The 23,491-nt window shown below is 43.1% G+C and overlaps 1 protein-coding gene, 1 long non-coding RNA gene and 1 pseudogene across 2 annotated transcripts; 1 reads left to right on the forward strand and 2 right to left on the reverse strand.

Annotated features, from left to right (window-relative positions):
* Positions 1–2,370: 2,370 nt before the first annotated feature.
* LOC121404680 lies at positions 2,371–5,220 on the forward strand (annotated as a pseudogene).
* Positions 5,221–14,422: 9,202 nt separating this feature from the next.
* On the reverse strand, positions 14,423–15,264 carry LOC121404681. The gene is made up of 2 exons (XM_041594674.1): positions 14,856–15,264; positions 14,423–14,739 (listed from the first exon to the last, which is right to left on the reverse strand). The coding sequence occupies exons 1-2, from the start codon at positions 15,262–15,264 to the stop codon at positions 14,423–14,425; spliced, it is 726 nt and encodes a 241-aa protein (XP_041450608.1).
* Positions 15,265–19,878: 4,614 nt separating this feature from the next.
* Positions 19,879–21,635, reverse strand: LOC111081388. The gene is made up of 3 exons (XR_002608615.2): positions 21,166–21,635; positions 20,554–20,909; positions 19,879–20,476 (listed from the first exon to the last, which is right to left on the reverse strand). It is a non-coding gene; the product is annotated as an uncharacterized LOC111081388 (long non-coding RNA).
* Positions 21,636–23,491: the final 1,856 nt, after the last annotated feature.

The raw sequence follows: 23,491 nt of genomic DNA on the forward strand, positions 1-23,491 counted from the left end.
CGATGTGCCACATCGGGGCCCGCAGTACTGTTTGGATTAGCTGGCGGTCTTCCTGGTGTGTCTGCCGACTCGTAATGGGGTCTCCGAAATGGCGTCCGTTTCGAGTCGCCGTTCCTCTGCTCTGTAGCCGGCCTTGTGGATCTCGGTGTGTTCCGAGGGGGTTCGAAAGTGTTCGAAATGGTCCGCTCTTGAATACTATCGATCTCTGTGGACAACAGTGTGCCAAGCTTTGTAATTCGTGTCGGCACACGTACATCTGGTAATTTTTTTTTTAATTCCTTATCTGATTTTTTTGGATATTGCGCCTAGATAGAGTATTAACTAATAGCTTACTAATTATTATATACATTAAATTATAAATTAAATTAAAATAACCACCAGGATATGTGGAGAATCAGAGGAAGTTGATTATGGCACGCTGAGTGCCACCAAACGCCGGGCGCAGGCCTTTAGTCGAGTTCTCGCCGAGCGTTACACCAATGTGCTCGTAAAAGGCCTTTTTCAAGTCCTCTGTTTTAGCCATCTCGTCCAGATCCAAAACCTCTATTCTCGAGTGCTGGGTCCACTCATTCGCTGATAGGGCACCGGTCTCAGACCTACGCGATGTTACGTATTGTTGATCTGTGGGTTCTCGAGTGCTCACCGGTCTCTTCATCCTCTTTGTCGTGTTGTTGACCAAACTCTTTATTTGCCTTTTGTGTCCTCCGGGCGTTCGAATAAAACAGAAAAAGCGCAGACTTTTGGAGCCTCACAACTTACTACGCCAGCTTCTTCATATACTTGTTGAGGTATCGAGCGTCCCTCAACATTTTCAACAACTCGGTCGATTTTTCCACCAGGCTCATCAGGGTGGATCGAAGATCTTCGTCTTCATCTAACCCTGCGCACGTTCTTCGAGTAGCTCCAGAAATGCGAGTGGGTCGTCCTACCCTGTGACCCTGATTCCCCATTTCCGAATCTGAATCCAGTCGAACCCAGGCGTCTTGCGAGATTGGCCCGGCGTCTAATGCGGCAAATATTTTTCGTCGTTCCTCCGTTACCCAATCCGAATTCTACGGCGTCGGCTTCCAGCTCGTCCCGACGGAGTTTGTGAATACAGCACTCGTGTGATCGGCACTGCGTATACTTGGGAGGTTTTGTGCTGACGTGTATTGGTCCTGGCTAGCCTATTCTCTTTAAGTGGCCATGGGTCTTTAATCCACGAAGCCCCGTGTTAAGGTTTTCTCAAAGTTTACCAGTATGACCGAAAAAATGATGACGCTTGCGATTTGGTTTTAGTTATTCTTTTTTATTGATACTTTATTTAATTGCGTTTTAATTTGGGGCTTGTGTTGGCTTACGTTTTTACCTTAGAGTTCACTGTTGCACGGGCCTGCTGAGTGTGGCATTTTGGTATATGGTGGATGGACTGCTGAGTGTAATGTCTTGGGCTAATGTACAGCTGAGTGTGGTCTCTTGGATTTGCGCAAATGTACAGCTGAGTGGGGTCTCGTGGGCTTGGGCTGATGTACTGCCTGCTTCTTCTTCTTGGGCTTGTTAAGCAGTTGGCGATCGCACCTGACACTGTGATCTCCCACGGTCTGTCTTTGACCAGGAAAAAGTTAATTATTGCTGTGGTAAGTAGGTCGAAGCTTAGTGATTCGTTAACAATTGGTTAGTGGGTCAGTGGAGTAAGGAAAGTGTTTTTAAGTTGGGGGATTGTGTTAAAAATTGGTTTTTTCGTGAATCTACATCGCGGAAGGTGATGACTAAATTTGGGTCAGTGGGTTAAAAAATGGGGAATCGAGAATCCCTAAGGGACTGTCTTGTCGTATTGCGAGCTATCTTCTAACACGTCTGGAATTTAGAAGAAAAAATATCTGTTTGTTTATATAAGCATAGCTTAAAGTCTATATTTTTTATGTGCTTAATCCTTTTACACCTGGATTTACTTTTAACTCTTTACTTTTTGTACTTTTAAATTGAAAGGTTTAAAAATAAGCCAAGCTAAAAAATTTTGGATGACTTAAAAATTCCTAAGAATAATATTAATATTTTCCGATGATCCTATTGGGCTTTGAGGTGGCTCAGAGGGGGCCTAGCTGAGGCCACCGGACGGGTCGCAGGTTTCGGATAGCGAACGGCCTACCTTAGTGGGTAGGTCAGCTGCGAATAAGCGGGCATCCCAAAGAGAAGCAACTAAGTTGGCTCTGAGGGAGAGTACCGGCAATAAGCAGTCCCGGACAGCCAGCAACACTGACGATACGCTTGTGGGCCGGACTAAGGTGTCACTCGACCCGTGCCAAGAGTCAGCCTGGCTGGGGGCCCGGTACAAAAACTAGCCCAGTCGTGAACGGAGAGCTCAGGGACTTGGCAGCCCCTGTTCTAGTTATGCCTTACCCGGGTAAAGTAGAGCTCTGCCGGGGTGGACCGTTCCCCTTCTCTGCAGCTCGTGGGAATCATTTGGATAAATACACAAAATACAAAAACGAAAACAAAAACGAGAAAGGCACTTCCCAAATGCCGGCTGGGAGAAATCCCAAGCGGGAGAAGGCAGCGGCCCAAAGGCCTGGCCCGATCCGCTCAGATGCAGAAAAGACCTGCACGGTGGAAGACGCGGGTATGAACCCGGGTGGGTCCCATCCCAAATCTGGGATAGGTGGAAAGCCAACACCCAAAACACATTCCCATCCCTACACAATAACTACCCACATCCCAACCCCAACATTCCCCTCACACCGGGCCGGACTAAGGTGTCATTCGACCCGTGCCAAGAGTCAACCTGGCTGGGGGCCCGGTATAAAAAGTCGCGAACGGAAAGCTAAGGGACTTGGCAGCCAGGGTGCAATCCCAGGCCTTGTCCCGATCCGCTCATCTGCTAGTACCCTCCCAAAACTGATACCATGGTAGGGCAGCTAAGCAATATTGCGGCTGCACAACCTTCCGGTGAAGCTGCAGGTGATGGCTCGCCATCAACCAGTGTCCAAGCCAAAAAATTCAGCTACGCCGAAAAGACGAGTGCTGGGCACATGCTCCGTCAACAGAACGCCAGCAAAGAAGTCAGTCCAACAGCAGACTGGCTGAAAAAGGTGGAATGGGCCTCGGCGGTGCTGCCCAACTTCAGTGTGGAGCCACAGAAGGTGGCTGCACAACCGAAAAGGCAGCGCTCACAAGAGACGCCCGGACCTGCCACGAAGCGCTCCAGAGTGCTACCGAACGTAGCCTTCGCACAGATTGCCAAGGAGAGGACGCTGATAGGCGTTCTCGACAACGGCACCGCGGAGGGGAAAATACCTAGAAGCCAATGGAAGTGGGTGGAAGCGGCACTGGCCGACCGCTGCTTCGAGCTTCTCGAGAAGGATTCCGGCCACTTTTAAGGAGCCCGAGCGGATCCTCAGGATGTTGCAGAGATGCAACCCAACACTGCCAACCTCAGACTGGAAGGTGGTCAAAGTTGAGGCATCAAAAGGCCCCACTAACCAGGTAGTGATAATCCTAAATAAGGAGTCACTAGCCCCGATCGAGGCAGCCAAGGGAGAGCTCAACTTCGGGTTCAGCTCGGTGACCATGAAGGTCTACAATTCGGATGCAGCGGCCGAGGCGCGTTCTGTCAACAACCCAGTTGAGCAGGACGTTGCCTCGGAGATCGAGGCACCCGACGTAGACCCGGAGCCGGCCCTGGAGAGCTACTCCTCGGAGACGGAGCTGATGCTCGATTTTGAGGCGTTGTGTCGTGAAGAAATTCTCGACGACTCTGACGCCGACATAACAGTGGTGGAGAACAACTCTAATGAATCTCTGAGGCTTCTGCAGATAAATCTCCACCACTGTAATGCAGCATCCGCTGCCCTTATACTCCGCTTAGTCGCGAGCGGTGGCGACATAGTCCTAATCCAAGAGCCTTGGATGGTAGGAGGCAAGGTCTGTGGATTAGCGACGAAGGACTACAAGCTGATTGTAGCCCAAACTGAAGGTAAAATTAGAACCTGCATACTAGCAAGAAAGCACCTAAATATCTTTCTGCTCCACAATTTTAGCAATGGCGACAACACGGCGGCCAGCCTAGAGCTACAGGGGACACACCTAAGCCTGGTGTCGTCCTACATGGCTCACGAGGAGAGCGATCCTCCCAGTGACCTCGTTAGCCACCAAACCCACTAACTATATTATCCCCAGGAAAGCCAACTGGGATATATATAGTGCAAAAATGGGGGAATTACTCCCTCCCAAAACACCAAAATGCCCAGACACACAAGACGATCTTAATCGTCTTATGGACAGCTTCACGGAAGCTTGCAATAAGGCCTTCGTGGCAGCCTGCCCCTAAACCAAACCAAGAGGGTAAAAGAAACCCCCCTGGTGGTCTAAACAAATAGACACCCTCCGGAAAGACTGCAGGACTCTCTTTAACAGAGCCAAGAGCAGCAGCGAGGAAGCGCACTTGGAAAATTACAAAAGCAAATTAACCCTATACTAAAAAGAAACTAGGAGAGCAAAAAGGGCCTCTTGGCAAAAATTTTGCTCCGAAATCGAAGACACGTCGGAAGCCGCAAGGCTACGCAAGATCCTGTCAAAAACATCCCCCTCGGTGGGATATCTCAAGAGAATGGATGGTACGTGGACAAACTCTAGTGAGGACTCCCTACATATTCTACTCGATACTCATTTCCCTGGGTGCACGACCATCGAGCCGGCAGACACCCCAAGTGAAGGCCCGGAAACCTCGATGGAGCACATCCTCACAAAACGGAATATTAGATGGGCAGTAAACAGCTTTAAATCCTTCAAATCGCCTGGTCCAGACCAAGTCATTCCGGCTCAGTTACAAAAAGCCGGAGTCATGGCCATCAACTGGCTGCAAAGTATCTTTAGGAAGATACTGACAGTGGGGAAAATCCCCCGCGCTTGGCTAAAGGCTAAAGTAGTCTTTATCCCCAAAGCAGGGAAACCCTCACACACAACCCCAAAAGACTTCAGACCAATAAGTCTATCGTCCTTTCTTCTCAAAACCTTTGAGAGACTAGTCGGGCTGCAGCTGAGAACAACCATAAATCCTCAGTGGCTGTCAGGCGCACAACATGCCTACCGAAAAGGAAAATCCACGGAAACGGCACTCCATGAAGTAATCTCGACGGTAGATAAATCCCTACACGTCAAAGAATACTCTTTAATAGCTTTCCTAGATATCGAGGGAGCTTTTAACAACGTCATACCGGGAGCCATCACGGAGGCCCTGACTGACCTGGGAGTGGATCATCACTTGGTGATGCTCATAGATCAATTGCTCACATGCAGGACGGTGACATCATCAATGGGATCGTCCACTCACTCAAGGTATGTCAACAGAGGCACCCCGCAAGGTGGTGTCCTGCCTCACCTTCTATGGAACATAGCAATCAACAAGATTCTGTGTGACCTAGAAGGGGAGGGCTGCAAGGTGGTAGCATACGCGGACGACGTTGCCATTATCTTCTCGGGAAAATTCCCTCAAACACTCTGCGATCTAATGACCGCAAAGCTCGCGCGACTGTCAGAATGGACAGAGTCGCGTGGACTGGGAGTTAATCCCTCTAAAACGGAACTTTTGTTGTTTACAACCAAATACAAAATCCCGTCTCTCAACCCCCCAATACTAAACGAATGCAGGCTCTCCTTCAGCGACAGTGCCAGTTACTTAGGGTTGGTAATTGACAAAAAGCTTAGCTGGAAAATGAGCATCAAAGACAGAGTGAAGAAGGCTACGATAGCCCTCTACACTTGCAAGAAGGCCATTGGGCTAAAATGGGGCATGAACCCAAGAATAGTCTAATGGATATACCTAGCAATAGTAAGACCAATACTACTCTACGGAGTCGCAGTGTGGTGGCCTGCCCTATCGAAGCGGACCATCACTAAACAACTGGGCAAGGTGCAGCGCACTGCAGCCCTATGCATCAGTGGAACTCTGAGCACCACATCAACGGATGCGCTAAATGCTATCCTATGCCTGCAGAGCCTTGACCTTGCAGGTAAGGAGCAGGCAGAAATGGCAGCAATCCGTCTTAGAGACTCTGACCAATGGGTGTCACATCACACCGGCCATGCGTCCATCCTAAATGGAAACAAAATCGTCCCCACAAAAACGGACTACTGCGTTCCGAGGGAGTATACAGATACCCCTTTTGAAACCATCATCCCTCCCTCGAGGGACCACCTGCTCCAGTTGGAGCCATTCAAATCTTTACTGATGGCTCAAAGCTAGACAACAAGGTCGGAGGAGGAATCTACTCCGAACAGCTGAATATAAGACACTCTTTCAGGCTCCCAGATCACTGCAGTGTTTTCCAAGCGGAAGTCATAGCGATCAGGGAAGCTTTGAGCTGCCTTCAGGAACGTGCCCCTACGGCAACTCATATAAATATCTATAGTGATAGCCAAGCTGCGATCAAATCGCTGAATGCGATAACAACAAGCTCGGCTACCGTAGCAAACAGTCGCAAATCTCTCCATGAGATGGCTTATCAGTTTGTCATCAGCCTTATATGGGTCCCGGGCCACCAGAACATTGATGGCAACTGTATAGCAGACGAGCTGGCCAGAGCTGGTACAACAATCCCCCTTCTCCATGATAAGGAGGATATTCGTATGCCAATGGCCACCTGCAAGCTCAAAATAAAAGAACATTTTAAGCAACTAATAAATTACAGATGGCAAACAGTGCCACTATGTCGCATATCTCACCGCGCACCGATGAGCTTTGCAAACTCAGTAGGAGCAGGTGCAGCTCAGTCATACGCTCCCTTACGGGACATTGGCTAATAGGCACCCATGCAAACAGGCTGGGTGCCCCCTATAACGACTTCTGTCGGAGCTGTAGCGATGAGGACGAGGAGGATACCCTTGGAACATCTGTTCTGCTCCTGTCCGGCTCTCAGTAGAGAGAGACTTCAATACGTTTTTTTTTTTTTTTTTTTTATTATTACGGGATTTTATTTATCGAATCTTCCCTATTAGAGACTTACGACAAGTATACAAATCTTAGCCTAATATATTTATTTAATTATTTACACTTAATTACTTAGAGTACGTCCCTAGCTAAGTATTATTGCTGGGTGGGAAGGTCTCTTCGCCGGAGTCGTGTATGGCTAGTGTGCCAAGTTAAAGACTGCGCAAGTCTATTAGGATGGGCTTGAAGCTTGGCCTGGTACTTTGCTTTCACTTTGGCAATTTCATCTTTAACTGATCCTACATTTAAGTCTTTATGGATATTTTCATTCCGTATGTACCATGGTGCCCCAGTGATAGTTCTTAGTATCTTCGATTGAGCTCTCTGGATTATTTCTAAATTACTAACGCAAGCATTTCCCCATAGCTCGGAGCCGTATGTCCAGATAGGTTTGAGAACTGCATTGTACAAAAGTACTTTGTACTCCAGTTTTAGTGGTGAACGGGTGTTTATTAGCCAATGTAGATTACTAGCTTTAAATTTAAGTAGATTTCTCTTCGCTTCGATGTGCTTACGCCAAGTAAGCCTTCTATCCAGATGAACACCAAGGTATGTTACTTCGGTGGTTTGTGGAATGTTGATATTGTTCAGACATAATGGAGGGCAAGTTTGTCTGTTTAACGTGAAGGTGACATGCTTGCACTTTTGCTCGTTTACATGTATCCGCCAGTCTGCTAGCCATTTTTCTAAAGCCACGAGATGAGATGATAAGTGATCCGTGGCCCTTCTTGGACACTTGGAGCGACTTAATATGGCAGTATCATCAGCAAATGTCGAAGTTGTTGTTAGGCTGTTTGTCGGTAGATCTGCTGTGAATATGATATACAGTGTCGGTCCAAGCACGCTGCCTTGCGGTACACCAGCTTCAATTGGATGATATTCAGAGAGGAAATCTTTGCATCGTACTGCGAAACTTCTTTGCTGTAGGTATGACTCCATTATTCCATGGATGTCCTGTGGAAGTAATATTTTGATTTTGTGGATTAAGCCATCTAACCAAACGCGGTCGAAAGCCTGTGCGACATCCAGAAAAACAGCGGAGCAATACTCCCGTCTTTCAAATGCATTTCGTATCTCAGAGGTTATACGGTTTACTTGTTCAATGGTTCCGTGTTTTTCGCGAAATCCAAATTGGTGAGTCGGGATGGCACCGTTGATGTGTAGGTGTTGTTTGATACGATTCAGGAGCAGCTTTTCAAATATCTTTGATAGGCAAGGCAGTAGGCTGACAGGTCTATATGATGATGGCTTGGACTTGTCTTTTCCGGCTTTATGGATCATTGTGATGACTGATTTCCTCCATTCTTGAGGATAATAGCCCCATTTCATCATGCTGTTGAATATCATAGTAAGAAAATACACTGCACAGCTCGGCAATTCTATGATAATTTTAGGAGAGATGAAATCGTGGCCCGGAGCTTTCTTTTGCTTTGAGATTTGGTCTTTAATGACCCTTGTGACTTCTCCTGTTTGGAATATGATAGGCGGAGTAGCTTCGGGATTGTTGGTTGGTGGGAGCACTAAGCTATTCGTTGCTGGGTGCGGTTTGAAGACGCTTTCTAGATGGACGGCAAATGTATTTGCCCTCTCTTTGTTGCTGCGAGCCCACTCTCCTGTTTGTGTACGCAAAGGCGATTCACTCTCGATTGGTGGGCATACGCCTGATTTTGCTTTCCACAGTGGGAATCGTTTGCTAGTTGGGGAGAGTTGCTCCATATAGGATATTTGAGCTCGGTTTTTTTCATCTTCTAGGGCTCTGCGTAGTAGGTGGTTGGCTATTTTTAGCCGCTCTTTCGATGCAGGTGATCTGTGTGCTTGCCACTCTCGGCGAAGCCTTCTTTTATCGCGTAGCAGCACTTCAATGTGCCTAGAAATACGACTGCTGTTGGAATGTTTATTAGATGCTAATATTGGTGTTGAGTGTTTTGCCGCCAGTGACATTGAGGAAACCAATGCTTCGACTGACCTATCAATTTCATCTTTACAATTAATGTTTGGGCAGCTATCAATATGAGAGCTTATGTACTTCCTGTATTTGAGCCAATCTGTTTTGCTAGAAGTTAGAAAGTGTGGGCGTTCCGAATGCTGTGGATGGTCGTAAAGGTGAAGTAGAATGGGCGAGTGATCCGATGATAGATCTGTTAAGTGATCTACATTAATCTGAGCTTGCAGCACCCTTCGTGTAACTGCAAAATCAATCAAGTCGGGTTGCTTGTTTGGATCTGTGGGCCAATATGTGGGCTTGCCCGGAGAGATAAAGTCTAGCTTGTTTCGTGGGGTTATTATAGCGTTATATAGTTGTCTTCCTTTCGGGTTGGTAAGTCTAGATCCCCAATGGGTGTGCTTGGCATTGTAGTCACCAGCTGCTATAAATCGGTAACCTAGTAGGTCGAAGAATGTTACAAATTCTGTTTCGGAAATGCAGAAACGTGGTGGGCAGTATACTGCGGCTAGGTTTAGGTAGCCGCTCTGAATTTCAATATGAATTGCTGTTGCCTGTAGATAAGGTGTAGCAAATGAAGGCAATGGATAATGCCTAATGCGATTCTTGATCAGAACGCCAGTACCTCCATGTGCCTTACCATCGGGATGATTTGTCGCATAGAAGTTGTAGCCATTGAGGTGAAAATAGTTTTTATTTGTTAGGTGAGTCTCTGATATGAGCATGGCGTCAATGTCGTGTTGAGCGAGGAACTGTAAGAGCTCGCATTTGTGCTGAGAAATGCCATTTGCATTCCAGAAACATATATTTAGACAGGACATTTAAACAGATTTCTGTTTGATTAGGAGCTCCAGGAGGAGATTTTGGTTGCGCATAAGCTCCTGCATCGTTTGTTGTATTGCTACCATTGTATTTGTTATAGTTACCAGCATTGACTCAATTCCACTAGGCAATTGGGATGGATTAGCAGGGGTATGTTGGGCAGAGATTTCTGGGATCTGATTTGAAGCCTGATTGTGCATTATTCCAGCTGTGGTTGGTTGAAGTGTCGGCTTAGAGACTGAGGCGTACGACCCGTTGTTGTAACTTAACGCCTGAGCAAAAGAAACTCCTGGAGTCGTAGTTGATGGTATATATGTTAAGTTTTGTCGGACGACCGGGTTACGAGCTGCAGTTATTTGTTGGTTTAGGCGATTTTTCAATTCTTTATAGACAGGACAACCTCTATAGTTGGCAGTATGGTTTCCCCCACAGTTGCTACATTTTTTGGCAGATGGGTCCTCCTTATTTACGGGGCAGGCCTCAGTGAGATGAACATCACCACAGGCAACGCAGACTGCCCGTAGAGTGCAATAGGTTTTCGTGTGTCCATATTCCTGGCAATTTGTGCATTGGACCGGTCCATTTCGTTTGTGTGGTTCCTCAACGGTGATCCTACGGTGCAGTAGGTATTGAAGCTTGTATATTGGGTGAACTTCATTTTTACTTATATGCATACTTTCAGGTGTCAGTTCTACTTTGAACATTGGCTGGGGAATTTTGTTTCTATTTATTATGTTCATTGCCATTTTGACTTCGAAGCCCTTATCGTTAAGTCCATCTATTATCTCATTGATTGGGACTGTTGGTTCGATTCCTTTGATAACCACTTGTAATCCTTTGCTACTTTTAAGTTGGTAGGTGTAGTAATTCATTTTTTCATTTTCGAGGTATTTCGCAACTGATCGATAGTTTTGTTCGTCATTGACTTGTATTTTTGTTTCATTTATATTACCCCTTTTTATGTACGTGACATGGAATGTGTTTGCGCCAATTGTATCAGTTATTTTTTTGACCAGTTCAGCACAATTTGCCTGTCGAACATAAATAGGTGGCGGTCTTAGTTTTTTGGCCTTGTGTGTTTGGGTGATCTCATCTTCATTTGGGACACTTAGTATCGCAAATCTATTGTTTGCTAGTGCCTTATGTGGCACAGTGTTCTCGGTTATTTTAGTTATTTTGGCTGCATTGTTGTTCTTCACATTTTGTGGGCTCAATTTTCTTTTGATTTGCACATAGCGATCGAGCCCAGTCTGAATTAACGCTCCGTTAGCATTTTTTGAACTTATTGGTTGGGAGAGGTGGGGTTGTCGCAGTGGGTCGACATTATCGGGCACTGAGCAATTGCAGTGGTTGTTGTTGTGGTTGTTGTGGTTGTTGTGGTCGAAGACAGAGTTTTGAGCGAGGGCATTGTACTAGTTGTTGTCGATATTAGCAAATCGCTGGTTAGGCAGTACGAGTCGGGGGATGGGCACTGAGCACTCCATGACCCACTTTGCAATGCAGGGGAGAGAGAGCGTGCTCTCTCCTCGTTCACTTGCAATGATGCAGTTTTTGTTGGTACTGCTGCCTTTGGCGAGCGTAAAGAGAAGTACGCGTTGTTTTTTGCTTGCGAGAGCCGACGCTCGTCTTGTTGTTGTTGCCGGGCTTGGCTCATTTTGGCTTTGCTTACAGTGCTTGTGCTCTTTACCGAGCTGGTGCTCTTAAACGTTGACTTTTGTTCTTTTTTATTATTTCTATTAGTCTTTATTACTCGATTGGATGGTATTCATGGGCAGCACGATCGCTAGTACCCATGCCTACCCCGAGCGCTTTTTTCGCGAATTTAATTTATGATTAATCGCGATTAATTAATTTAATTGAATTTTCACCGCGGAGCGATTAAAAAATACGTCTGTAGTCGTTGACGGTTGATTTGTGGTGACTTCAATACTTGGGCGCACCTTTCCTGTCTACAATCAGTCCCAGACGGATCGCAGGCTTCATAAGGGCATCCGGATGGGACAATGGATAACATAGTGTCTGACGAGGGAAGAGGGAACGATCTATGCGGTATCACAATGGGCCGAAACCGGCCTAGGTGTGTCGGGTCTCTGACGATCCCGACAGCCGCGTCAACCTTAAATAACCTAATATTAATATTTATCACATCACTGTGTGACCCCCATATTTTGTCATTGCAGCCGAATAAAAAATTAAAAAAAAAAACTGATTTAATTTTTTTTATGAAATTATAATTTTGTGTTCACTATGTTCCTATTAACTAAATAACAAGAATGGATTTCAAAATTTCTGGTTTTAAAGACACTCGGCGCTTAATGGGTTAAGCTGATTTGAGTAATTGTGTGTAATGCTTAAGACTATTTTATTTTCCGGAGTTGCTGCCACACCGCTGCTTGTGGAGAACCATGGCCTTGTGTAGATCAGTCTGATTACACTACCCGACACGGTTTTTCCTCAAGGAACAAAACCAACTTTTTCTTAAAGATTTGGGGCTTAGAAATGGTTTGATGATTTTTTTTTTCTATGGCAAAACTATTAAAGAATTTTTGAAAACTGGTATTTTTTATACCCGTACTCAAAAAAGAGTTATGGGGTATATTAGATTTGTGGTAAAAGTGGATGTGTGTAACGCAGAGAAGGAAACGTTTCCGACCCCATAAAGTATATATATTCTTGATCAGCATCAATAGCCGAGTCGATATAGCCATGTCTGTCTGTCCGTCTGTCTGTCTTGTTGAGCGCCTAGATCTCAGAGACTATAAGAGCTAGGGGAACCAAATTTTGTTTCCAGACTCATGTGATATCCCACTGCTACAAGTGTATTTCAAAATTTCACCCCGCCCCCTTCCGCCCACACAAAGAACGAAAATCTGTGGCAGGCACATTTTAAAAGATACGATAAAACTAAAAACGCAGTATCGTAGAGAATGTCCATATCTACCAGACTGCTGAATCTGAATCAGATCGGATCATAATTATAGCCAGAATGACGAAATTAATTTTCAGTTGCTTCCCCTGCCCCCTCCTGCCAACGACAACGAAACTCATTTTCCTTCTCGCTCGCACACTCTGCCGCGTTCAGTGTAGAGATGTGTAGAGATGCAGATGTAGAATATGAATGGTACATCTATAATCTACATGTTAGATGTAGAATATACTTGTATATGTAGATGTAGATAGCAGATGTAGCAAAAAAATGTAAAATGTAAAATTTTTTTTTTAATGCTAAAATTCTAAAAAATTATATGTTCAAAAATGTAAATACTGACTGAGTACGGGTATAAGTAGAGTCGCGTCTTTAGAAGCGACTCACACGTTCCTTCTCGTTTTTGTTCTGTCTTCCGCCAACGATTTTTTTGATCTGTATTTACATTTTTGAACATATGATTTTTTAGAATTTTAGCATTAAAAAAAAATTTTACATTTTACATTTTTTTGCTACATCTGCTATATACATCTACATAGACAATGTATATTCTATATCTAACATGTAGATTATAGATGTACCATTCATATTCTACATCTCCTCCCCTAGGGGTTGCTCGCGCACTGAACGCGGCAGAGTGTGCGAGCGAGAAGGAAATGAGTTTCGTTGTCGTTGGCAGGAGTGGGCAGGGGAAGCAACAGAAAATTAATTTCTTCATTCTGGCTATGATTATGATCCGATCTGATTCAGATTCGGCAGTCTGGTAGATATGGTCATTCTTTACGATACTGCGTTTTTAGTTTTATCGTATCTTTAAAAATGTGCCTGCCACAGATTTTCGTTCTTTGTGTGGGCGGAAGGGGGCGGGGCGAAATTTTGAAATACACTTGTAGCAGTGGAAACCTGAGTCACATGAGTCTGGAAACCAAATTTAGTTGCCCTAGCTCTTATAGTCTCTGAGATCTAGGCGATCAACAAGACAGACAGACGGACAGACAGACATGGCTCTATCGACTCGGCTATTGATGCTGATCAAGAATATATATACTTTATGGGATCGGAAACGTTTCCTTCTCTGCGTTACACACATCCACTTTTACCACAAATCTAATATACCCCTTAACTCATTTTTGAGTACGGGTATAAAAAATCGTTTTACGGATCGGGCTCTCAAAAAAATAAAAAAATTAATTATTAAGTGAGTGAAATGGATGGGTAGTGGTCATCACTCAAAGTGAATTTTTTTGTTTTGCGTTTTCCTCGAATAGCAAGGAGGAAGTAGAGCTGCCTAGCGGGACGGATCGGAGGCAGATAGACGAGCAAAGCTGAAAAAACAAAAAAAAACAGGAACAAAGTGAGTCCGTTCCAATGGGGGAGAAAAATCCCAATTTACACTCCATTTTTTTTTTTTTGTAAATTCACTAAGAACTGTGCTCAGTTCCGCCGTCCTGTCCACAGCGGCATGGTCCTTCGCCCGGCCTGGAAGTGGACCCCAGAATATCGTCCCCGTCTTCCAGCAAAGATTTGATTAAATCCTGTTGTGTTTCGGTATGGAGAAAACGTTGTGTTCAGGGTGAGAACTAAAATCGAACTGACTTTATTACTCTCTCAAGCGCTCTCTGAGCATACATACATTCGGGTGAGGTAGTGTTAGTGTGTATGTGAATACATTTCAATGGATCGTGAAATAATACTTATGTTGCTAACATATAACACATCTCTCCCCTTAAATTACGGTTTGTTAATGATTTTTACGTTTCCTCTAAGGCTAAGGTGAGTAGCGGCTGGGGACTCTGCGTTGGCGAGTGCTGCTACGGATGGGGATACCCGAACGTCGTTGTTGGGGTTGTTGTAGAACGTTTTGTGTAGATGCTGCAGGCACTTCGTTGGAGCCAGCAATAGATTGAGAATTCTGTACTGGATCGGATGACGGTTCTTCTTCTTGGGTTAGTGTCGTCGGAGTTGCGGGCGAACTTGAGACTTCAGGAGCCCACCAAAACTTATTGTTGTCCTCGTTGTAGCTGGAGCTGCAGTTATCAGGGTCAGATCTTGGCTTTATCTGGTTTATGTGGCGCTTGATGAAACCTGTGGATGAACGAAGGATAAATAACATACGACCTATAGGCCGATCGATGATAGCTTTTATCCACTTTTCTCCCCTTGCATAGTTTCTGGCAAAAACTTTCTGATTAGGAGAATACTTTGTTTGCTGCGTCTGCAGCCTTCAGATCTCTTCTCGAAGAGTTGACTTAAGATCGTTCGAACCGGACGACCATGAAGAAGTTCTGCAGGTGTTTTTCCTTCAGAGTTAGGTGTGAAACGATACGTTCTGAGGTACTTTGTTACGGCTGTGTTGACTCGATATCCATCCTTTATATTTTTGCTGACGGACGTTTTGAATGTTTGGACGAAGCGCTCAGCAAGTCCATTTGATGCTGGATGAAATGGGGCGGTTGTGATGTGGCTTATTTCATGTAGCTGACAGAACTGATTAAACGAGTCGGATGTAAGTTGAGGCCCGTTATCACTGACTAAAGTTTTAGGATAACCCTCAATGGCAAAAATGGCTGTAAGTGCGGCTATAGTGTTTTCTGTTGTTGTCGCTGTCATTTGTACTACGAACGGAAACTGAGAATGTGCATCGACGCAAATTAACCACATGGAGTCAAATATAGGACCGGCAAAGTCGATGTGTATTCTTTCCCAGGCGGATGTCGTTTTTGGCCAGCTCTGGAATTCCTTTACTGGGGCTGGATTGCCTATCTTGCAAACGCTACAATCCTTTGCAATTGTTGCGATATCATCGTCGATACCTGGCCACCTGTCGTGCCAGTTGTTTCATGCGTACTATTCCCCAATGACCCTCGTGGAGGATATTTACAATCTTATTCCGTAGTGTTTGAGGAATGATGATTCTATTTACGTCAGAATGGAGACATAGTAGCTTGTTGTTAATCGTCAGGGCGAATCTACGATTATAATATGGCAACATTTCGAGATCCTGCTGTTGTTCTGGCCAACCAGTAGATACGAATTGATAGACCTTTTTTAGAGTACGGTCGTTTTGAAGATGTTGCAAGATTATGTCGGCATTTATTGGACATGACATCTCGACGACATTGTAGCATGCCTCTTCTGTGTCGAACTTTTCATCCGAGCTGATAGGAAGACGTGAGAGTGCGTCTGCATTTCCATGAGCTGTGGTGCTGCGATACCTTATTTCAAAGTTGTATGCCATCAAGATTATAGCCCAACGTTGAAGCCTGTTTGAAGTCATCGTAGGCAGATGCTTGCTTGGGTTGAATATCGTGACCAATGGCTTGTGATCCGTAATGAGAATAAACTTTCTGCCGTAAAGGTACTGATGGAATTTCTTTACCCCAAATACAATCGAAAGTGCTTCCTTTTCTATTTGGCTGTATCGAACCTGGTGGACATCTAAGGTTTTAGATGCAAATGCTATTGGTCTTTCCTTACCATCTGCTTGAGTGTGTGACAATACCGCACCAATGCCATATGAAGATGCATCGGTGGCTAGAACAAGCGGTAGATGCTCGTTGAAATTTGCTAGTTCTGTAGCGTTGAGAATGTGTGCTTTTAAAGCTGTAAAAGCCTGCTGCTGACTCCGACCGAATTTGAAGACTACGTTCTTCCTTCGAAGCTGATTGAGCGGAGACGCTAGCTGAGAAAAATTGGGGATGAAATTGCAGTAGTAGTTAACTTTTCCCATGAAAGCATCCAGCTGCTGTAGATTAATGGGGGGTTTAAATTGCTTCACAGCTTCTAGTCCCGAGGTATCCGGAAGGATGCCCTTGATGCTTACTCTTCTTCCGAGATACTCAATTTCGTCTCTCAAGAAGAAACACTTCTCCCTCTTACATTTAATGCCATTCTCTCGTAGAATGCGTAAAACTTGTTCGAGGCGGGCAAGATGCTGCTCAACTGTTGGAGCTGAGATTATTATGTCGTCTAGGTAATTTCCACAACCTTCTATGCCACTCAGAAGTTGTTCAAGATGACGCTGGAATATAGCTGGAGCGCTCGCTATTCCATATGGTAAACGTTGGTATTGGAAGAGACCCAATGGCGTGCTGACGACCATAAGTTCTTTTGCCGCATCATCTAACTCCATTTGAAGATATGCGTCTTTCAAGTCGATTTTGGAGAAATGGGTGCCGTGACGGATCGTATGTAATAAAGACTCACGTGTTGGCAGTGGATATTGCTCGATGTCCAATTGTGAATTGACACCTTGTTTGAAGTCGCCACAGATCCGTAGTGCTCCACCTGGCTTGGGTGCTAGTACTATTGGTGATGCCCAGTTGCTGAATTTGACTGCTTTCCAAATACCGGCATCTGTGAGACGCTTAACTTCCTCCTTGAACTTTTCCATTTGAGCAAATGGAATTGGTCTGCTTTTGTAGAATTTCGGCACGAAATTTTGCTTTAAGTAGATGCTTGCCTTAAAGTTTTTTATTGTACCGATAGCCGGTTCAAATACTTCTTTGTACTTGTTACAAAGATCAGTCCTTTGAGAACCCTGCACTTGACTCACATTTGAAATTTGTTGAATTTCGAAATTGAATGTCTGAAACAAATCCATTCCGAACAGATTGTTTGAGTTTTCTACATTTGTCACGATTATGACAACATTTGCCAATTTATTGCCACAATTTGCCACAGTGTGCAATTCACCCAGCACGGGGATTTGTTGTTGGCCAAATGCATGCAAAATGCGATCACACTTCCGCAGCTTTGGACTTTTGAGTTGTTTGTAAGTTTTCAAATTCATAACAGACACAGTTGCGACAGAATCCATTTGGAAAGAAATGATTTCGTTGAAGATTTGCAGGTCGATTAAATTTTTATTTCCATCCAACTGCACCAGGTTTGACACGATGTGAATTGTTTGAACTGATTCTGCATGTTTTGCTTTGTTTTGGTATTTTTGGTGATCATACTCTTTCCAGGTTTTTTCTTTCATATCTTTGCACTGCTTTGACATGCAAACGACAGCTATGTGTCCCTTTCTTCCACATTTATGGCAAGTAGCCTCGCGAAATTTACAATTTTCACGAGTGTGCGTGTTTCCACAACCGGAGCAAGATTTGAGAGTGTTCTTGCCTTCTTTTGTTTCCATACCACTTCGTTTCTGTTGATGTTGCTTATGTGTGTATACAGCGTTCATGTCCAGTGCTTTGTTCTCTCTCTCCTTTATGACCGCGACTGTTTTCGTTGTTGCCTCGTACGTTTCGGCAATTGCGAGTACGTCAGCGAGGGAAGGCTGAAGCTTTTGCAAAGCGGCTGTGCGTACGGCTTCGAATGGCGTGTGTACAATTATTTGATCGCGTATCATTTCGTCAACATAATTGTATGTACACCCATTGGCGTTGCAAGCAAACTGACACTCACGAGCTATACCACGTAGATCAGCTACCCATTCCTTATGTGATTGTGAGTCCCGCATCTGACGTTTAAAAAATTCATATCGAGCAGCAACAATGTGACGATTCTGTTTGAAGTGCTCCGATAATTTGTCTGTGATTTGTGTATATGACTGCTGCTCCAAATGTTCGCTACCAAACAGATTTTTTACAAGTTCAAAAACTTTTGAGCCTACCCACGATAGAAGATATGCTTTTTGTTTCTCGACGGAGGTAACGGAATACGCGGCGAAATGCTGCGAAATTTGTTGTAAATACGTCTCCCAATTTTGTTGATCCTTATTAAAATTTGGGAACGGCGGACAAGCTGTTAATTCTGCTGATCTATTAACACCATTGTTTTGTGCGAGCATGGCTTCCATCCATTGTTGTTGCTGTTGCATTAACTTTTCTGTGAATTGTTGCTGTTGAGCCAACAATGCACTTATGTCTGTGGAATTTCTATCCATTGTTGTTGTTTTATCCTCGTCGCCAAAATGTTGTGTTTCGGTATGGAGAAAACGTTGTGTTCAGGGTGAGAACTAAAATCGAACTGACTTTATTACTCTCTCAAGCGCTCTCTGAGCATACATACATTCGGGTGAGGTAGTGTTAGTGTGTATGTGAATACATTTCAATGGATCGTGAAATAATACTTATGTTGCTAACATATAACAAATCCCATTTAAATATATACACATACTTTAGAACCCACTAGGCCGTTACATATCTGTTTATACATTTATTTATTTATTTACCTTTAATTATATTTATTTATTTATTTATTTGTTATTATATATGTAATTGTCCCTATTTATAATTATTTATTTATTTAATCATATTTAACATAATACGCCCATGCCCATAATTTAGGTCTCAGAAAGGAAGAGATTAGGATGGGGATTAGGATGTCGACCTAAACCAGATAGGAGCTATTAGAATATAAAAAGAATGTGTGTAAAATTTGATTTAAGGTGAAAATATACGAAAAGATGAAGTGCTAAAGATTTAAAATGGGGGGAAAGCGAACCGATACTACGGGAGGATGAAGAAGATGCTGCACATGGCAGGGAGACCCGAGATAGTCGGATCCGGATCTCTGGTAGGGTGGGTACGTCGGAGGTACAACACCAACACCTCAACCTGGTCCACGTAGCGGTAGGAGATTGTTTGTCGAGTAGCGTCTGTATGGTTTATTTTTGATGTGTCGTTACGTTAGTTTCCGTTTTTGTTGTAGCCGTTTCAAATATTGTCCGAGATGCTCGATTTGTTTGGTTTGTTGTGCGAACTGAGGGCTTGGGAAGTATCCAGCCCTGGGATGACTGGCTAGCCGGCCTTGCCCCACCACCAAGAAGTTCGTAACAAGTTTTTAAACATAAGTGATACATTTGGTTTGCTAATGCTTGTTAACATTTTTTTAAATAATTTAAGTTTTCTGGCTGTCTTCCTTTTCATTCGAACCAGATTCTTTTATGAGATTCCACACATAGTCGCCAATCATGTTCTCATTCCAAAAACCTTGATAACGTTGTTAGATAGATTTTAATTGTAGATGAAATCACTTACGTCGCCTAGGTTTGTCGGAAAAAAGTCCAAGTGGGAGTGCAGGAAATGGATTTTTAGTGACATGTTGGCCCGAATTTGTTCATAATTCTCAATTAGGTCTTGGACGATATTAGCGCAATCATCACAAGTACTTTAACAAAAAGTTTTCTTGAGTAATGCTTAGTTCTAGTTCTAGTTCTGTGCATAGGCACAGGAAGCAGCAGTGTTTTGTGTAAACACCTTGCAAAACCGTTAACATGGCTACGACTTTTAAGTCACAATTTAGCCATTGTTTGATGTTTCCTTCATATTAACAGCATGGGCGATGGGAACAGACGGCTGTTAGTTCCCATTGTGTAACAAAAAAGCCTTTAAACTTGTTTAATGCTTGCAGTTGCTTGAAGAGTCCGAAAATGTCATGGCAAACGCACATGTCACCCTTCGTCATATAATTGTGCGTGAACCAAATGACGCGTCCGGAAATGAGTTATTTTGACATTTTCTTTCAATAAAAGGGAATCCTTTAAAAAATATCCAAGAAGCTCGGCTTTACTTTTAGGAATATCCAGGATCCTCACCAAATCGTTCAATCGTTCCTGTGAAATAGACTTGCAATATTTATCCTGGTTGAATGTTCCATGCGACGAAGGCGACATCTCCTCTTTTTTGCGTTTTAGTGGCGGTATTTCCTCTAAAGGAGGAGCAGGAAGCGTAAAGCCCTGACCAGATTGTTTGGGTAACCCCGTTTCTTGGATCTCCCGATTCTAGTTATTTTGAATGAACAAACGAAACATTCCGAGCCGTGAATCTCTGGTTTTCTCCACAACATTGCAGATCCAAATTGAAATTATTTTCTAAAAATTTGTAAGAGAAAAAAATAATGTTCAATATTTTTTGTACACTTAATAGCTTGTGATTTAGGGTAACTTACTTTTCGTCTTTTTTAAATGCTGTTAAATTCAATTTACACTATTTGCAATTTCAAGTCTTCTTCAAATGTTCTTGCAACTTTTCGGTAAAACCGAATTTTTCTTCCTTGCTGGTCATATAGTTTCCACATATGTAGCAAAATTAGTATGCTTTGTAAACACATGAAAATGAATTGATTGATTTATCCATTTCAATTGTTTTCAATTAGAAACAAGTATTATTTTTTGAACACACACGATCGTATTCTGATGGAAATCAAAATTACACTGAGGCAGTGATACTATAGGTACAGAGTTATATATCCTTTTCTATGAATAGGTATAAGTGCAAAAGGTATAATTTGTGCGGGACCACCACCTGTGAAAGAAAAAAGTCAACATTTGACCATTACAGAGATTTGTGTATATCTATCAACACCAAGGCTTAGGTATAAGTAATAAAAGTAACTGTCCACAACATTTACAGTCGTTGTTGTCCACAAAATTGACAGTTGTTGTTGTCCACAACATTTACAGTTGTTCTTGTCCACAACATTTACAGTTGTTGTATGTTGTGGACAGTTACTTTTATTCCTTATACCTAAGCCTTATTGTGTATTGATATACATAAATACCTGTGTATATTGTGGTCAAATGTTGATATATATATGTATATATGACTAGCGGAACCGGCGAACGTTATATCGGCCCATTTTAACGCCTTCAGATAAACTCCACATTGATTAATCCAACAGACTATCAAAGATTGGTTTTCGATTTATTGTATGAATGCAGCTCTCCAGCGATTTGATCTTGAATAATGGAATTCAAGCTATCGACATCCTTCGTCTCGAACCATCTGTCGATTTTCCGACAGTAAACTAAATTTTCAGCTGCGTCTTTTTATCCGTTTGGTCCACATGAAAATCAATTCTAACGGACCCGAAAGACGTTGTGCTGTCTTAACTATAAATATTGATTTCGAATTGGTATAATTAACTAAACAATATTTCAGAAAGAAAGTGTTTATTATTGTAATTCTTTATGATAAACAACATTCTTTGTTTTTTTCTATTTTCTCTTTCTAGTTTGGTTGGTACTCCGACTCGGGAACAGGCGACATATAACTGGCCATTCGATTTATTTATTGACATTACAAATGCTAGCCTCACTGAAAACTGTAACCGGTTAAAGTCGAATGGCATGTCGTTCAAAATCAAAGGAATCCGTGGAATCAAAACGTCTTCTCCTTTATATTGCCCTTTCAAAATTGTGGCTTCGATGACGTTGTTCATTAATTTCATCACCGCATGTCGGGTGCCATTACAAAGAAGTGGCTGGTTTATATTCCGCAACATAATAATTACCGATCCGATTTTTAGTTGCAGATTATGAGGTGGTAGTCCGGGCAATTCCATCGAATTTAAGAACTCCGTTGAATAGTTGACAACATCATCTTGGTTAGTAACGGAATCAATCGATTTGTATGTTATTAATTCGCCAGCTATATTATTTTGAATTTGGAAATTCGTTTACATCAAGGTTTTTTGCAGCCAATATAACTCTTTCGCTGAACCATAGATAATTTTTAAAATTTTGAGCAATGAGCCTTCTCGATGAGTTGTGTCTTAGTTTCAGTAAAGTTACAAAAATTGGTAGGAAATGAAAATGTGTCAACAGGTATTTTCCATTACCAATGACTTGACCGCTCGCGCAACACAATCCAGTAGCTTCATTTTTAAACGTAAATGCCTTTCAGTATTGGCACACAAAGTTCATTTTTCCAATAATAACGATTTGCTGTGAACTGTAATCTATTACCGTGTTATAATTGAATGCAGCTCGATAGGGGTCTACAGCAGGGCTCGGCACCCATACAGTGAAGTGCGCTTGTGTGCGTAGCTAAAACACGAAGATGCCTACGCCGAAACCGGTTTCTTGCTTTACACTGCACGAATCTATTTGTGGTTGATGCTGCAATTATTTCGTGTTGAAACTTTCAAGAAAAACAAAAGTTTAAAGCAAAATAATACAAAAAATTGAGTAAAATTATAAAAAAGAAAACGTAAATAAAATAATAATAAAATAATAACAAAACCATAACAATTCCCATCGAACATTTTTTGTCTCAGTGTATATTTCAGTAGTTGCGTAGCGTGGTCTCACATTGATGACGGCTGATCAGCAACTGATGCCATTTTCGTTCTGTATCTGGTGTGAAAACGAGACAACAAGTGCCGAAGTCGCATTGCCGAAGCCATACGAAGCGCCGCTGCTTTTTTATACTGTCGGTGTACCGGCAGCGCAGCAGCAGCGCCTTGTCCCGCACCCATGGGATAGGGCCGTGCCGAGCCCTGGTCTACAGCAACATATCTATGTTGTTGATGATTTCGATTCCATCGATTCTGTTCAACTTCATTCCTCGCTTCGCGTTGCTCGTCTGTTTGACGTACTATATCTATATCTGTGACATGCAGAATTGTGAGTTATGCGACGTCTGTACGTCTAATTGCTGGCATTTAAAAAAAATTCCTTTGTAAATTAAAGAAATATTGCAACGCATCATGTGATCGAAGTGTTTCGTATACAGCGCTAGTTTTTCTACTGATAGGTCTCTGTCAAAGCTATAACCATTTGTTCACGTTTTTTGCAGCTAATATATCGGGGATTATAGACCCTAAAACCTTCTCCTGAAAATAACCAACACAACATAAAAAGAATTAGCGAAATCGGTCTAGCCGTTCACGCGTCATGCCGGGACCAAGGGAAATATGGATTTATTTTTATATATATAGTATATATATATATATAGCATAGTGTTCGGAGCAGACCGGCCTATAATTAGAATAAGTAAGTAAGTAAGTAAATGCCACCGAGCATAATTGTTTGTTGTACTACGTTTTGTTATTGTCTATCGCTCTGTTAGCTCTCTCGCGCTAAACCTTGCGCTCTCGCTGAGCT

The sequence above is a fragment of the Drosophila obscura genome, unplaced genomic scaffold (assembly GCF_018151105.1).
Source record: "Drosophila obscura isolate BZ-5 IFL unplaced genomic scaffold, ASM1815110v1 contig_31, whole genome shotgun sequence".
NCBI lineage: Eukaryota > Metazoa > Arthropoda > Insecta > Diptera > Drosophilidae > Drosophila > Drosophila obscura.

What these genes read in the sequence shown, in the direction of transcription:
- LOC121404681 (XM_041594674.1), bottom strand. Translation starts at nt 15,264, where the DNA reads ATGACAGCGACAACAACAGAAAACACTATAGCCGCACTTACAGCCATT. An exon ending in CTGCAGACGCAGCAAACAAA is followed by an intron (nt 14,740 to 14,855) that starts GTATTCTCCTAA and finishes GTTCATCCACAG; the next exon opens with GTTTCATCAAGCGCCACATA.